This window comes from Hydra vulgaris, chromosome 01, assembly GCF_038396675.1.
Source record: "Hydra vulgaris chromosome 01, alternate assembly HydraT2T_AEP".
Lineage (NCBI taxonomy): Eukaryota > Metazoa > Cnidaria > Hydrozoa > Anthoathecata > Hydridae > Hydra > Hydra vulgaris.
The window spans coordinates 33,224,683-33,240,000 of record NC_088920.1 but is presented as its reverse complement, the minus strand read 5'-3'; the positions used below and the strand labels follow the sequence as shown (position 1 = coordinate 33,240,000).

At 27.3% G+C, this 15,318-nt stretch overlaps 2 protein-coding genes across 3 annotated transcripts in view; one reads left to right on the top strand and one right to left on the bottom strand.

Annotated features, from left to right (window-relative positions):
* The window catches only part of LOC100200765 (UDP-glucose:glycoprotein glucosyltransferase 1), a 118,439-nt gene extending 108,109 nt beyond the window's left edge, over window positions 1-10,330 (bottom strand). Inside the window, exons 1-3 of one of the 2 annotated variants that reach the window (XM_065787950.1) lie at window positions 9,730-10,330; window positions 7,162-7,277; window positions 894-976 (exon numbers count right to left, since the gene is read on the bottom strand). In XM_065787950.1, the coding sequence (XP_065644022.1) occupies window positions 894-976; window positions 7,162-7,277 (199 nt within the window). In that variant the 5' untranslated portion in view covers window positions 9,730-10,330. The remainder of the gene's footprint in view (window positions 1-893; window positions 977-7,161; window positions 7,278-9,729) is intronic. The other variant, XM_065787951.1, reaches the window with a different exon arrangement.
* On the top strand, window positions 9,885-10,955 carry LOC100206260 (ketohexokinase). Its single transcript, XM_065787952.1, has one exon. It carries the CDS (start codon window positions 9,885-9,887, stop codon window positions 10,824-10,826), a length of 942 nt encoding a protein of 313 aa, XP_065644024.1. The 3' UTR covers window positions 10,827-10,955.
* The last annotated feature ends 4,363 nt before the right edge of the window (window positions 10,956-15,318 follow it).

The following is a 15,318-nucleotide window of genomic DNA, read 5'->3' as shown; positions in this document are numbered from 1 at the left end:
TATAAAAAAAATATATAAAAAACATTTTTAATTAAACAAAACTAAAACAAACTCAATAAAAAAAAGCATAAATTTAACCAACCTTGTACTTTAGACAATTATGATGAATTGTAAGATAAATAATAGAAAATAAAGTAAACTAAATAGTTCTTTTAAACAGAGACATATAGTCCAGATTGTTTCTTCTACTAACTCAAAAGACAGGATAAATTCATCAGGCAACATAAACTCATCAGACAACATAAATTCATCAGGCAACATATATTCATCAGACAACATATATTCATCAGGTAACATAAATTCATCAGGCTAAATTAATTCATCAGGCAACATAAATTCATCAGACAACATAAATTCATCAGGCAACATATATTCATCAGGCAACATAAATTCATCAGGCAACATAAATTTATCAGGCAACATAATTTCATCAAGCAACATAAATTCATCAGGCAACATAAATTCATCAGACAACATAAATTCATCAGGCAACATAAATTCATCAGGCATGAGAAACAATGTTTTATGTTACTTAAGAAACAGTCAAAATATGCAAACGAAAGTATAGAATTTTTTTTTCTCTATCATTTTTTTACTTTTCTATTTTGCTATTTTAATAAAAAAAATCTCTCATTAAACTTGGTCATTTTCATTTGATCATCATTTAAATATTAAATTTAAAAAAATTTAAATATCTATTACTATTAATTTTAAATTAAATTAACTTTAAATGTATATTAGAATTTTTTTTTTTTTTCTTTTTTTTTATATCAGCTAGCATTAAAAAGTAATAATGCCAGCTAATAGATAATATTTAACAAGTGGACATTTAACAAAATAATATATTATATTTACTATTAACAAAATGTAATCTTTTAATGTATAAAAAATACCTTTAGCACTTGCATTAAATGCACTTTGGAAACTTTCAATATACTTCCAAAACTTGATGTTACTTTGTCGTGCAATAAACTCACTAAAAAAATATAACCATAAAAAAGTGAATACAATATACAATAGAACAAAAAAACCTTAAGATTTCAGTAAAATAAAAACAAATTTAAACAGAGACAATAAAAGAACCAAAAGCACAAGAAATAATTTTATTTATTGTGATAAATAATCTTTTATTTTATAAATTAATATATATGTGTATGATAATGATATCTTATTAGTAAAACTTCAAAAAAAAAAACAATAATAAATGTAAAAAGTGTCAGAAAAAACTAAAAAAATCTGAATCATAAAAATTCTAGATTCTAGGTTTTATGCGACTGGTTTATTTCAAGTGAGAAAGTATTTGTATTAACATTATAACTATATTACCATAACTATAATTATAATAAGTGTGTGTATATATATATATATATATATATATATATATATATATATATATATATATATATATATATATATACATACTCCTGAATATATATATAAATACATACTCCTGTATATATGAAAATATTATTAAAAACATTCAGAATGTTTTTAAAATCATTTTGGTCAATTAAATTTGTCTTTTTGCATTTTTGTTAAAAAGTGATTCAATTCCAATTAAATTAATGGTTTTAACTTTATGACAAAACGGAAATGTTGGACAAAAGTCAAAAGTAATTAAAAGTGATGTATTTGTTGTCAAAAGAATCATTTTTTACTTTCCATACTCTCAAATGCATTAATTTATATATATATATATATATATATATATATATATATATATATATATATATATATATATATATATATATATATATATATATATATATATATATTGTTGTTTTATTGTACCAAGTTAAGATACAAAGTCTATTGTTCATATGAGAGTTATTAATATAATGTAAATTGTTTACAAAATAGATCAGTAATAATATATATAGAGTTTGATTATTTGAAAAAATATAACTTTGTGATGGAACTTAAAGTTTCATGCCTTTCAGTAATCATCAGCTATATTTTACTCTTTAAGTCAAGAAAAAAACCATTTAAAAATACAAAATACAGAAAATAACAGCAAAAACAATAACAAAGCAACAGAATGAGTTCTGACATCAAAACAATTTTTAATTAGAAAACTGCTTAATCACCCGTGTCGAATAGGGCGAGAAGAAACTTGTTTCGATGCCTGCACTTGGATACCATTTTGCTTTTTTTGTTTAGCAGATTTTGATTTTTGGAGAATAGAATTTCATATTTTTCATTTCTGCATAGTTTCATTTCTGCATAGTTTCACTTATGCAGGACATTGTGGTTTGGTTGTAAGCATTGAACTGTTTAACTACTTTCCATTTAACAACTGGATTTAAATTTGCATCTTTTAATTTCCGAAATTCTTTTGATAGTTCAATGTCATTTTTGTATTTTAGATTTAAATCATTTTAAATGGTTGGCATATCTAATTTTTAATGTTGTTTTGCTTATACCGATGTAAGATTTGTAGACAGGAGTGTTAGTAGGATTATTGGAACTTATATACAAGGTTGGTATACAATATTTTTTGTTAAGCATTGGTTTGATAAAGGGCAGGTATTTTTACTAAGGCAGTTGCAGTTGGAATTTTTCTGTTGTTCATAATTTGTTGATTGTGTGCATTTAAAATAGATTTCATATTTGGCATACCGTGTTATCTTTTATCCTGTTTATATTGGAAATGTTGTGAAGTTTGTGATTTATTGCAAAGCATTTGTTGATTAAAAAGCTTTTTCCTACATTAGTCCTAACATTTTTACTGAATAGAAGGTTAAAGTAAATAATGTTGCGTTTACAGTTTTTGGTATGAGGTAAATTTAAACTAGGGCGGTATAAAAGTTTGTGACTAAAACTGGACCTTAACAGTGCATCATTGTACACAGGAGTAGATCTTTGGAAAATTTCTTTACTTGACCGATTTGCAGACAATCTAAACTCAATTGAATGCAGAAGCTGTTTTAAAATATTAGGCTGGTGGTTTGAATCAGCATGAATATAATTTAAAGAACTTCTGGGCTTAGAATATTGTAAAAAAGAATGGTCATTGAGATTTAATGTGACATCAAGGTAATTTATATAAATTTAATGTTGTACTGCATTGATATATTGATATATCTTCAAATTGTTTTATAAAATTAAAAGATCATAAAGAAATGCGGTAGTGGTGTAGTGGTAAAGAGCTCGCTTCATAAGCGAGAGGTTCCCAGTTTGATCCCCACCACGTCCCTGGTAGTACCGCGCTCAACTTGTTTCTCCGCGCAGCGGCCTTGTTCCTCAAGGTTCGTGTTTCGGAGTTATAGAGTTGAGAGAGGGTTATAACCACTATTAAGTAGCCTCCTCATCTGTAGTGGCCTTCTCGGCCTTGAGGAGGTGAATAACAAAAAAAAAAAAAAAGAAAACATGACAAACAATCCAACTGTCCATTTATAAATATATGTGTATACATATATATACATACATATATATATATATATATACATACATATATATATACTATATATATATATATACATATATATATATATATATATATATATATATATATATATATATATATATATATATATTATATATATACATATATATATATGTATTATATATATATACAGATATATATATATATATTATATATATATACATATATATCTGTGTGTGTGAATATACACTATCATCCATAATTGTTTGAATGATCATACTTTTTAATATAAGATGTCAAAGTTTTACCTACTATTGGGAGAAAAACTGAAAGCAAAATCTACCTGAATTATATGTTATTTTCCTATTCAATAAGTATGCATATAAATGAATATAAAGTCCTGTTAGATTATTTTTAATTTGATTGCTTATTTAATCCTCCCTAGTGACAATAACTGCTATAAATAATTTTGGTATTCTACATAATGACTTATCCATATATTACTTAATACGCCACTGTTCTGGGGGAGAAAATACAGAATGGTATTGAAGCAGAATAGGGTATTTTTCTTAGAACTGCCAGGTAATTAAAGGCCCTTCAAAAGAAACTTTGTCTGCTTGTATTTAATGGCCTGGGTTTGTTCATGGTTTATAAGTTTTTTCCAACTCAGCCATTAAACAGATTTTAAAAGCACATCAGCATGTCTATGTTATAGGAGATAATGTCCCATATTATCAGCACAAGTGTAAAAGTGGAGTATTGTTTTGGAGAAACAAAAAGAATCAAAAATAGTGAACCGATTCTTTTAATTTATCAAAGAATAAAACACAAATAATCGAAAAATATCAAAAAAGAAAATCTTTTTAATTGATAAAGCAAATAATGAACTCAATCTGAAAATAAAAAGCACTATCTTGTGAAATAAAAACAACATTTAAAAACATAGAAATGCTTAATAAAATAATCATTTCATAAAATCATAAAATATATATATTTTTTTACTAATTTTATATTAAACTTATTTATTTTTTGTGTGTGTCTTTTATAAAGGTGCTTTAGCTATTGTGTTAGCTCACCTGTAATTTACTTTATATGTATGTCTGTTTTCTGTCTGAACCTCTGGCACAGTGTTGGTTCCCCTGTAAGTTACTTTATATATGTATGTATATGTTCTGTCAGTACCTCTGGTGCAGTTTTTACTCACATGTAAGTTTCGTTATGCAAGTTTGTGTTTTGTTTAAATCTTTAATTCAGTTTGAGCTTAGTAACTAACTACCTACTCCAACTACAAAACCTACGTTCACCATAATCTCTGGTATTTTGTTATATATAGTGCTTTTCCTATGTCATGCTTGGTGCTTTGAAGTACTGTTTGCAGGAATTAACTCCTTTTAACAATTCCAGGTCAGGTCAGATTCAGGATCATCACGATCAACCTTTTGTGACTTTTTGTGACAATGCTCATCACATTGAATGGCTTGGCTCTAACGCCAATGACCCTGATGGCACTAAAGACTATAAATTCTGCATTTCTCAATCTCTTACTTAGATAGTTAACTTTTGACTTGTTTTCCTGACAACCTTAATCATTTACCTTCACTCATTGATTTATGTCTTGCCTCTGACCCTAGCTTGTGTTCCGTTTCTCCCTTTTCTCCCTGAGGTAATTCTAACCATGCAATGATCTTTATAAATCTTTCATCCCATACTTCATTTTTGGACTCACCCTATCATCGCACTACTTACTACTACCCTAAAGCTGACTGGGACTCTTTTTGTGATTTTCTTACTACTACTCTAAAGCTGACTGGGATTCTTTTCAAGACTTTCTTTGTAACAGTCCTTGGGGTTATGTCTTTCTACTCTCAACTGATAAATCTTCCTCTTATATAACCTTCTGGATTAGGCAAGTATGGAAGATTTTATTCCTACTTGTCAGTTCCAAGCTAAGCCTAATTCTACTCCATGGTTTTCACCTTCTTATGCCATACTCTTACTTCCATTCCAATTAAATAGGTTAAATCATTGTTAGACATTCAAATCATTCCAGCTTCTATAGTTAAAGTCATATCTAGATTAAACTCTTCTACAGCTTGTGGTCCAGACAGCATTCCTGACATAGTCTTGTAAAATTATTCTCCAGAACTCTCTTCAATTCTCTCTGTACTTTTTAGTAAGTGCTTGATTAAGTTTTGTTTTCTTGCCTGCTGGAAAATGGAATCTGCTGTTTCGATTTTCAAAAACTCTAGAGAACATTTTGACCCCTCCAATTATCGCCCAATCAGTCTTTTATATGTTATTAGCAAGGTCTTTGAATCTGTGATCAACAAAAATTCCATTGTGAGTCAAATAACTTTCAGACAATAAATACGGTTTCCAATCTGCTTGCTCTACTGACTTGTTAACTACAGCTGACTTGTTAACTGTGACTGAAGATTTTATTGTGCATTAGAGACGGAGACAGAGAGACTAGAGCTATTGCTCTTGACTTATCTAAAGCTTTTGACAAAGTTTGGCATGCTGGTCTTCTCCAGAACCTTGCTGCATATGGTGTATCTAGGAATGTTTTTGAGATTTTCAAATTGTTTCTTTCTGACCACTTCATTAAAGTCATCCTTGTAGGCCAACACTCTTCTTTATTTCCAATAACCTCTAGGGTACCTCAAGGTTCTATCCTTGGATCTATTTTGTTTCTTATCTAAATTAATAATCTACGAGACATTACATCTAAAGTAACTCTTTTTGCTAATGAATCAACTTTATACTTCTGTCTTGACAAAAACGCTTATCTTTTTGATCACTTAGAACAGGTACCCGATCTTAAATCTGATCTCACTTCTGTAACAGGTTTGGACTTGCAGTAGCTTGTAAATTTTAACTGCTACAAAACTCAGTTATTTACTATAAACAACTATTGCAATACTGTCAACATTTTTATATTAATGAATGACAACCCTCTCACTAAGTCTTCTTCTTTATGTCTTCTTGGATTATCATTTAATACTGACATTTCATGGAAACCAAGTACTTAACTAAATCTAGCCTTCCTGCCTGCTGGAAAACCGTTTCAATTCTTGAAAAATCTCAATAGATCATTTTAACCTTCAAACTAATACCCAATTAGTTTTATTACTTTTATTATCAAAGTCTTGGAACCTTAATTAACAAACTTTTAAAATTTTGTGAGAAACAACTCACTCTCAGACAACCTATACAAATTTTGATCCTATAGTTCTTCTGCTAACTTTATAACTTTATAATAGAAAGGCTTTGTCATACATTAGATGAAATCTATTGGTGTTAACCATTTTCTTACTACTGATTCTGTTCTCTACCTTTAACATTTTGTAAGTTAACATTTCAAAGTATAAAATTCAGATATATCATTTCAAAATATATAGTTAATATGCTTATTTCAAAGGGTTTTTCCTTCAAAAATACTCTGCCACTATTGGTTGCAAAGTATTTTTTCCAATTACCCTCTCAAATTAACCCCTTTTAAGTTTTTCAAGCACAACCTTGGAACTTTTAAGTTTTGTTAACGCAATAGCTCAAGCTTTTTTTAGAAGTCTGACTTGACGAAGTCAGACTTTAAAATTAAAGTCAAGTTTCACTCAAGTTCGCTTTTTGCATTCCACTCATAAAAAAAATCTAAAATTCAAAATAAACAAATACAATTCTATCACATTTCTAGCTATATCTTATACATTTTTTAGTCTCATTTAAAAAATAAATTAAAACTTGTAAAAGTCAAACAGAAAAAATTAAAATTATACCTTGCTTCAATTGGAAGTGGGGTTTGCCTCCATTTTGCATCTAGCTCGATGCGTACAAATTTTTCACTACACAAGCAAAGAACCAGCAATTGTAAAAGAGTTAAAAACTTGATCATCTAAAAAAATATAAATCAAAAATAGATTGAAAAAATTATATTATATACAAGAATAAATAATTAAAAATTTAATAAGTATTTTTTTTTAAGGCAACTAAAGGTCTAAAAAACAGAAGGGCATTGTGAAACATAAATTGTTGTTGGGGCAACATGTATATTATATATCAGAATGTTTTAAAAAAAATAAAAGTGCTAGAAAAATACTCTCAACTAATTGTTTATTCGTCATAGAACCTTCCTACTAAAACAAATAATTCAATATTATATTTAGAATTTGCACAAACTGCTTTGGGACAATGTTTTGAATTATGACTATTAAGCATTTATTAAAAGGTTAAAACTTGAAACATATATTTGTATTAAAAATTGGGGTGCGCTGGATCAGAAATTTTAAATTCTGGCCGGAGCTGGATTTGCCAGAACTGTTAATAAAATTTACTTTTGTAATTTTTTACCTTCAATATTGAAAGTGAGTTCAATATTAAGCCTGCACCTCAGCATCGTGTCTACATAATATATTTTTATAACCCATAATATATATATAACCTATTTCATTAATTTGATTTTTGATTCATTTAAATCTAATAGGTTGTTTTTATCTGTTTCTTATAATTTTATTTATTGAAAGTTTTAAATTGCATAATATTTATATTTAAAACTATTTCTTTGTTTTCTATTTTTCTATTAAGGTTAAAAATGAAGTATTTACTAAATTAGGCTTCCTATGCTTTTTAATTATTCAAAATTTAAGTAACATTTAAAATGAAACTATTCTCAGAGGCAGGTAATATTTTTGAAAAAAAAAGCGCAAATAAATATGACCATATAAAATTTGTAAAACCCCAAATTGAGTGGGGTTTAACTTTTATATGGTCATAATTTTTGAACACTGAGAGATAATACTATAAAACTTAAAACTTATCAATAAATATAAGTCTAGTTAAGAAAAGTACAAAAAAATATATTATTAACTTGTTGCCCATCACGTTTGGGGTGGATAAGGGGGAAGGATGAAGTCAAAGGGCTTTTTTGTTCTTAGCCTCCAATCATCACAATTTTTTGCAAAGTGTCATTATTTGACATAAGTATAAATATAAAATTGTTTGGAATTTGCTCCATGTCTGGAAGTTAGCTATCTCAGATACCAAAAAAACCTGGATCCATCACTGTAATAATTAACTGCAAATAAAATTACATTGTGTTTGTTAAGAATTTTGTATTTTTTACCTAGGTTTACCTTTAGTTCTTCATTTCAATGTTGGAAAATGATTTTTTAATTTAATTTAAACAGTCTGTGTCACATGTTTTTTTAAAAAAGTAAAAAATAAATTCCAGCATTCCAGCCTGAAATATTGTAATTCCGGCCAGAACCGGAATGACCTAAAAATCACAAAGTTTGTCCGGAACGGAATTCTGGCACATCCCTAATTAAAAACATGTTACATTATTGTTTTTAGTTGATGAAGTGATTTGTTAAATTAACTCCATGTTTTTCCGAGTCATTAAGAACTTTTACAGGCTTAGCAACATCCTTATTCTTACGATATGTGTTCAAGAATTTCCATTCACTCCATCAAAAAATCTAGCATTTTGAAAAATTACAATATATATATATATATATATATATATATATATATATATATATATATATATATATATATATATATATATATATATATATATATATATATATATATATATATATATAATAACAAACTTATTTTCTGGAAGATAAATAATAAAAACGTCTACTTTTTTCAACTTTACTTAGGGTTGAGAGATTGAAGGTAAAAAAAATAAGGAAGTCCTTTTTAACTGTAGTGGTCTCCTCTAAGGAGTTGAATTTAATTTTAAAAAAGTATAAAATAATATATACAGATACATAATATACTAGACTATAATAGACTATAATATATAATAGACTAGTATTAAACTGATTGCTATTACATAAATTTTTAATATAATGAATAACATTTGAATAAAAAAATTATAGATGTTAAGTTATAGTTATATATATTAAAAAAAAAATTAGCACACAGATTTTTATTTAAACTCCTAAAAATTTAGCTTTAACTTCAATGTGATTTAAAGAAATTTAAAAAACCTAAAATAAATTAAAAATGTAATGTAAACCGAAGAATTAACATTCTAAATATATTGAAATGTGAATATTTTGCGCTTTAAAAAATTATTGTAATAATAATATTATCAAACTTGCAATTTATTATTATTAATAATAAAATTACAACAGTTTAGTTTTTTAATTTTACACATTGTCTTTAATCTATTAAACACTAATACTAAAAAACTAAAATATATTTATAACGCTAATAATATATTAAAATCTAGACATATAATAAAATTATTATTTTATAAGAAATAACATAATAACATGATAAAAATATAATAAAATTATTTTTTTATTTAAAAAATAACATAATAACATAAAAACCTTTATAAGAAAGACCGTAATATTAGTCGTATTATTTATGTTTCAACGTAAAAAAAAAAAAAAGGCATCGTAGCAGCCGTAAAATAGGCACTTAAATATTATTGTTCCACTGTGGTACGATTCGTTGAGTTGATTTGGTTCATTTTTATTAGTAAATGAGAAAAAGAATTTTAGTAGTAGGATTAACTTGTATTGACGTAGTAAACGTATGTAATAAATTTCCCATAGAAGATGAAGATTTAAAAGTAAGCTCACAATACTGGGCTAAAGGAGGAAATGCTGCTAATACTGCATGTGTCTTGGCACAAAATCCAAATATAGACGTTCATCTTTTTTCTTATTTATCTTACCAACCAGAAAATGAGTTCGTTATACGTCATTTAAAAGAGTGTGATATTAATTTAGAGAGTTGTCCTATAACCTTTGATAAAAAATTTCCAATGTCTTGTTGTATTTTAAACGAAACAAATGGAAGCAGAACTATTTTGCATTATAATAATGATTTCCCATCTGTAAAATTTGAAGACTTTTTGAAACTTGACATTCTTAGCTATGATTGGATTCACTTTGAAGGAAGAAATCTTGTAGAAGTTTCAAAAATGATTGCTCATATTCGCCAAATACTTTTTAAACAAAAATTTCCTAAACATATAATCATATCTGGAGAAATGGAAAAATTTTCTCGCTTGATTGAGCTTGAAAAGTATTTGTTGCCAAATGTTGATATTTTGTTTATTGGAAAAGAAATTGGTTTAGGTAAAGGTTTTAAATCTTCAGAAGAAACAATTACACATTACAGCTCAAAAAAACACTCAAAGCCTGAAATTTTTATATGCCCATGGGGTGAAACTGGAGCATTTGCTTCAAAATATGTTTCTAGTTCAGGCTCTGTACTTTATTTTAAATCAGACTCAATAGTTTGTAAAAATATTGTAGACACATTGGGAGCAGGGGATACATTTATTGCTGGCACCATATCTAAATTTATATGTAATGAGGAACTTGATGCTGCTATAAAATATGGATGCCTTGTTGCAGGTTTAAAGTGTACTCAATATGGGTTTGATGATTTATTTTTGAAAGCTGGTTCTCATTGAAATATTTTTGAATCTAGTTTTTTTATTATTTAACTCTAATAATGTTACTTGTGGTAGTTTTTGTTTTGTTATTAGGAATAAAGATTATTATAATAAAGTTACACGAAGGTTATAGCTTTCGATTTAAAAGTAGTTGTTACTTAATGAGGCTTATGTTTTTTTTTTAAATATCTATAAAAAAAGCTCAAGAATGGAAGTTTCAGAGACATGAGTTTTTCATTTCCCTCCTTGCAAATGCTTCGTAGGAATGTAATAAAAATGCCATACCATGTATTGTATTTTTATAACTTGTATTAACTGAGACAATATCAAACTTTTCAAATTTTTCATTGTCAAATTTTGAGCACTTTGGTATTTTCTTTTAAAGCTCTTAAAAAAATATCAAAATCTCTTCATTTGAAATGTCTCTCATTTCATCTCATTTATCTTAAATATTACGTGTTACAACAATAATCTTTTGATTGTTTTATTAAGGCAGTTATTATCGTTATTATTTTGATACCCAATTTGCAATACTTTAAAGTACTTGTAAGCGATAACAGAATATGTTATTTCATTAATCTATTACATAAAATTAACAATCTGTTTACAGACTGCTGATGGGATGGTGCAATGTTAAGACCACTTGCTTTAGAAGCAAGAAATCTAGGGTTCGAAGCTAGTAGAATGTTCTTCCATGGTGCTCTATGACAAGAGTGTTAGGTCTTCTTAGGGGCATCTAAAACAAAAATTAAAAAAAAAAAAGTTTGACCCATTTTTTTTTAAAAGAAAGGTTGTGACCGCGTGGATTGTAGTAAGAAGTAGGAGACGCGTTTATTTGTGGACTGAAGAAGTCAACTAATTTAAAATCATGTATTAGTATATGTTGTATAAAATCTTGACGTTTTCTACTGGTTTTCAGAGTGGTTTATTCAAGAAAGTCAAGCCGTCCTTTTTAAGAAAGATGTTTGAACTCAGAAAATACTTTAATTGCTCTGCACTGAATTTGTTTTAATGTCACCCTTGAGTTGGGGTGATTATCTTGGTGTGCACTAACGTAAGAAAAGTAGAGCACTTCCTAAAGCAGCATGCCTCTGATTCTGAGCTTTTCAAGTATCATGTTTGCTTTTGACGCTGCCAATTCAACTTGTTGTTTGACTTTGAGGTCGTCTAACACAAGTACGCCGAGGTCGCTTTGAGTGGTAACAACATACAGATGATACGTATTATCTTATTTTGCTATAGTTTAGTTGTGTGGGGATTTGTTTGCTTTTATTCCTACATGCATCACTGAATAACTTTCTGTGTTGAACTGCTGGAGCTATTTTTTTAACCACTCTACTTTGCTTTGTTAATGTTGCTTTTCAAGGAAACAGCATCTGAGGATTTAATTTGCTCCACAGAATAATCAACTCACTTGTCACTTGAAATAATCTTTTAAAACTAATATTTGTTACTCTATACATGTTATGAAAGTAAGGTATGATTATTGATTTACTTTACTGTAGTTTGAAAAATTGCTTATTGCAAGCTCAGATGCAAACTAGAATACTTACTGCATTTATACACACTGTAAAAAAGCTTTAACAAAAAATAGAAAAATTGATATTGATCAAAAACTATTCATGTTTAACTCTAAGCCAAGAGAGATTAAAAGAATTATGAACAGTAATAATAGAAAGTGATTTTGGTCAAGATTTCATCTTTTCCGATATTAGAAACTTTTGCTTCGAAAAGTGTAAAATAGAAAATGTAGTACTTGTAACAAGCCCGTACCCAATATTTTATTACTTGAGATATGATACTTGCAGGTATAGCAAAAACTCTAAATTTATGTGTGTTGATGCATATGTTAAATGAGAATGATTTCCCGAAAATTGTGGCAAATGAAGCTTGGAAACTAAAATGCCCCCAAAAGTTATCACCCCCTTCCCAAATATGATGGCAAAGAGTTAATAGAATACTTTAAATCGTTAATAAATTATAATAAATTATATTAATTTAAATTCATCGACACATTTTAAATTTCATTGTATGATCTATTGGCGTTCAAAAGTTTTGACCATTTATCAAGTATTCACCAACTCCAAAATGAGAGAGTTGTAAACTTTACATATTCATAACTTTTGAACACTAATAAATTATTTGATGAAATTTAAAATGTGTCAATGAATTTAGATTTAGAACAAGTTAGTTTATTGGGAGCGGGATAATTTTTTGGGATATTTTTGTTCCCAGGCTTCAATCACTGCCATTTTTTGGAAAACATTCTTATTTGTCATAAGCATCAGCATACTTAAATTTGGATTTTGCGTTATACTTTAAGTGTCATATCTCATAATCCTGGGTACAGGTTTGCTTGTAGTGTCTGATTTTTATTCTAAATACAAATACAATGAAACAATGATTCCGTCATTTTTGCAGTTGGAAAAGCATCATATAAATTTTTTTTTAAATAATATGAGAGTTGGGGAAGGCAAATTCCACTTTGTGTTCACGTTTAATTGGATATAAAAGAAATAAAATTGTAAAGCAAAAAGTAAAAAAAAAGCAAAAGCAATTCTTAATCAGACAAGTGTATAAAAAAATAACAAAGTTAATATAACATTATATTGAAAATGACTTATTTTTTTTTAATTGCTATTATTATTAATTTGTTCTTTCATTGAATGTATTACAATATAAGCTTTGTTTTTCAACTACATTGTTAGATTTATTATGTTAAATATATATATTCTTGTCGAAAGTAAAAATAAATAAACGTAAAGGATATATAATATTCATACATGTAAATACTAAGAATTGAATTTTAAAAATTTTACTTTATAAAAATTAAAAATATAAGAGTATGTCATCGATAAATAAAATTATCTGTTTAAGTTTTCTTTTGAATGTGTTGTAATTCCACTCTTGAGTAAAATCAAAATATTTCAAAACTATTTTGTTCCATAAAAAAGCTCCTCGATAAGAGATACAAGATCTACCAAAATTTGTATGCAAAAAAGGTTGTTGGATAAAGTTTTAATTTCGAAGATAGTATTTGCTTATGTTTTTTTAATGTGAGTATAAGTTATAAAAAGTTTATAAGACGTGCAATATGCTTCTGTTGACGATAAAGTGGTTCTAGTATACTTTTATTTACACCACCCCATGCAGGATTAGCATAATTAATATGGTAATTAATAAATGAGTAATATAATTGAATAAAAGCATATTTATTTAAAAAAGGTCTTAATTTGTATAGCATTCCTATACTTTTAGCGATTTTATTGTTTAGGCTGTTAACATGATTTTTCCATGTAAGGTTTTCATCAATGTAAACACCCAAGAAATTAGTAAATTTAGCTCTCTTTATTTCAGTATTATCAATATACAAGGAAGGTATACTCGAAAGAAGATTTTTTTCTGAAGCTGGGTAAAAGAGGATTCATTTAGTTTTTTCGATATTTATTGATAGTTTGTTTGACTTAAACCAGTTAGAAATTTTAATGATTTCCCTACTCATTTTGTTGAATAATGTTGTTAAGTTATTGTCAGTTAAAAAAAAGGTTTGTGTCATTGGCGAACATAACTGTTGTCAAATTTGTTGCTTTATAAAGATCATTAGCATAAATTATAAAAAGCAAAGGTCTTAGTATGAATCCTTGTGTGAACTCCGCATGATATATTTAATAAATTTGAAGATGAGGTTGACTCTATTTTAACCAACTGTTTCCAATTTTTAAATTAGTTTTATAATAATATTAATGCATTCCCTGTAATTCCACAGTGTTGTAGTTTTTTAAAAAGAATTTCGTGATCAATAGTGTTAAAAGCTTTTGATAAGTCTATGAAGATGCCTAGAGCATATTGTGATTTTTCAAATGAATTTGTAATATCTCTAGTAAATTGAAGTGTTCAGCAGAATTATTTTTTTTGAATCCAAATTGATTGTTGTATAATATTTTATTTATATTTATATATTCTATTATACAAAATTTTTTCCAAAACTTTTGAAAAAACAGGGAGAACTGAAATTGGGCGGTAGTTATTAAGTTTAGTTAGTTTGCCTCCTTTAAAGAGTAACTCTAGCTATATTGATAGCATCTGGAAATTTTGCCTGATTAATGGAGTAACTAAAAATTTTAAAAAGAACGTTTTTAATAATGTCATAAGAACCAATAACAATATTTCCATTGATATCGTCTGGTCCAACCGCTTTATTTAGATTAATCATTTTGTACGCCAATTCAAATTCTTCAAATGTTGTTTCAAAAATATTTAGAGAAGAGTTTAAAGGAGAGGGAGTGTCACTTGCTAAGTTAGTGACAGTAGGGATATTTTTAGCTAAGTTTGGTCCAACTGATACGAAATATTTATTTATTTTGCTTGCTATTATACTTATCAATAGTCATTAACTTATAAAATATATATATATATTTTTTTTAACAATTACTATTAGAGTTGGAAGTTACTGGAACAGAAAAGATGAAGTTTGTAGAGCAAGATAACGATTGACAGACGACTTAAAAGG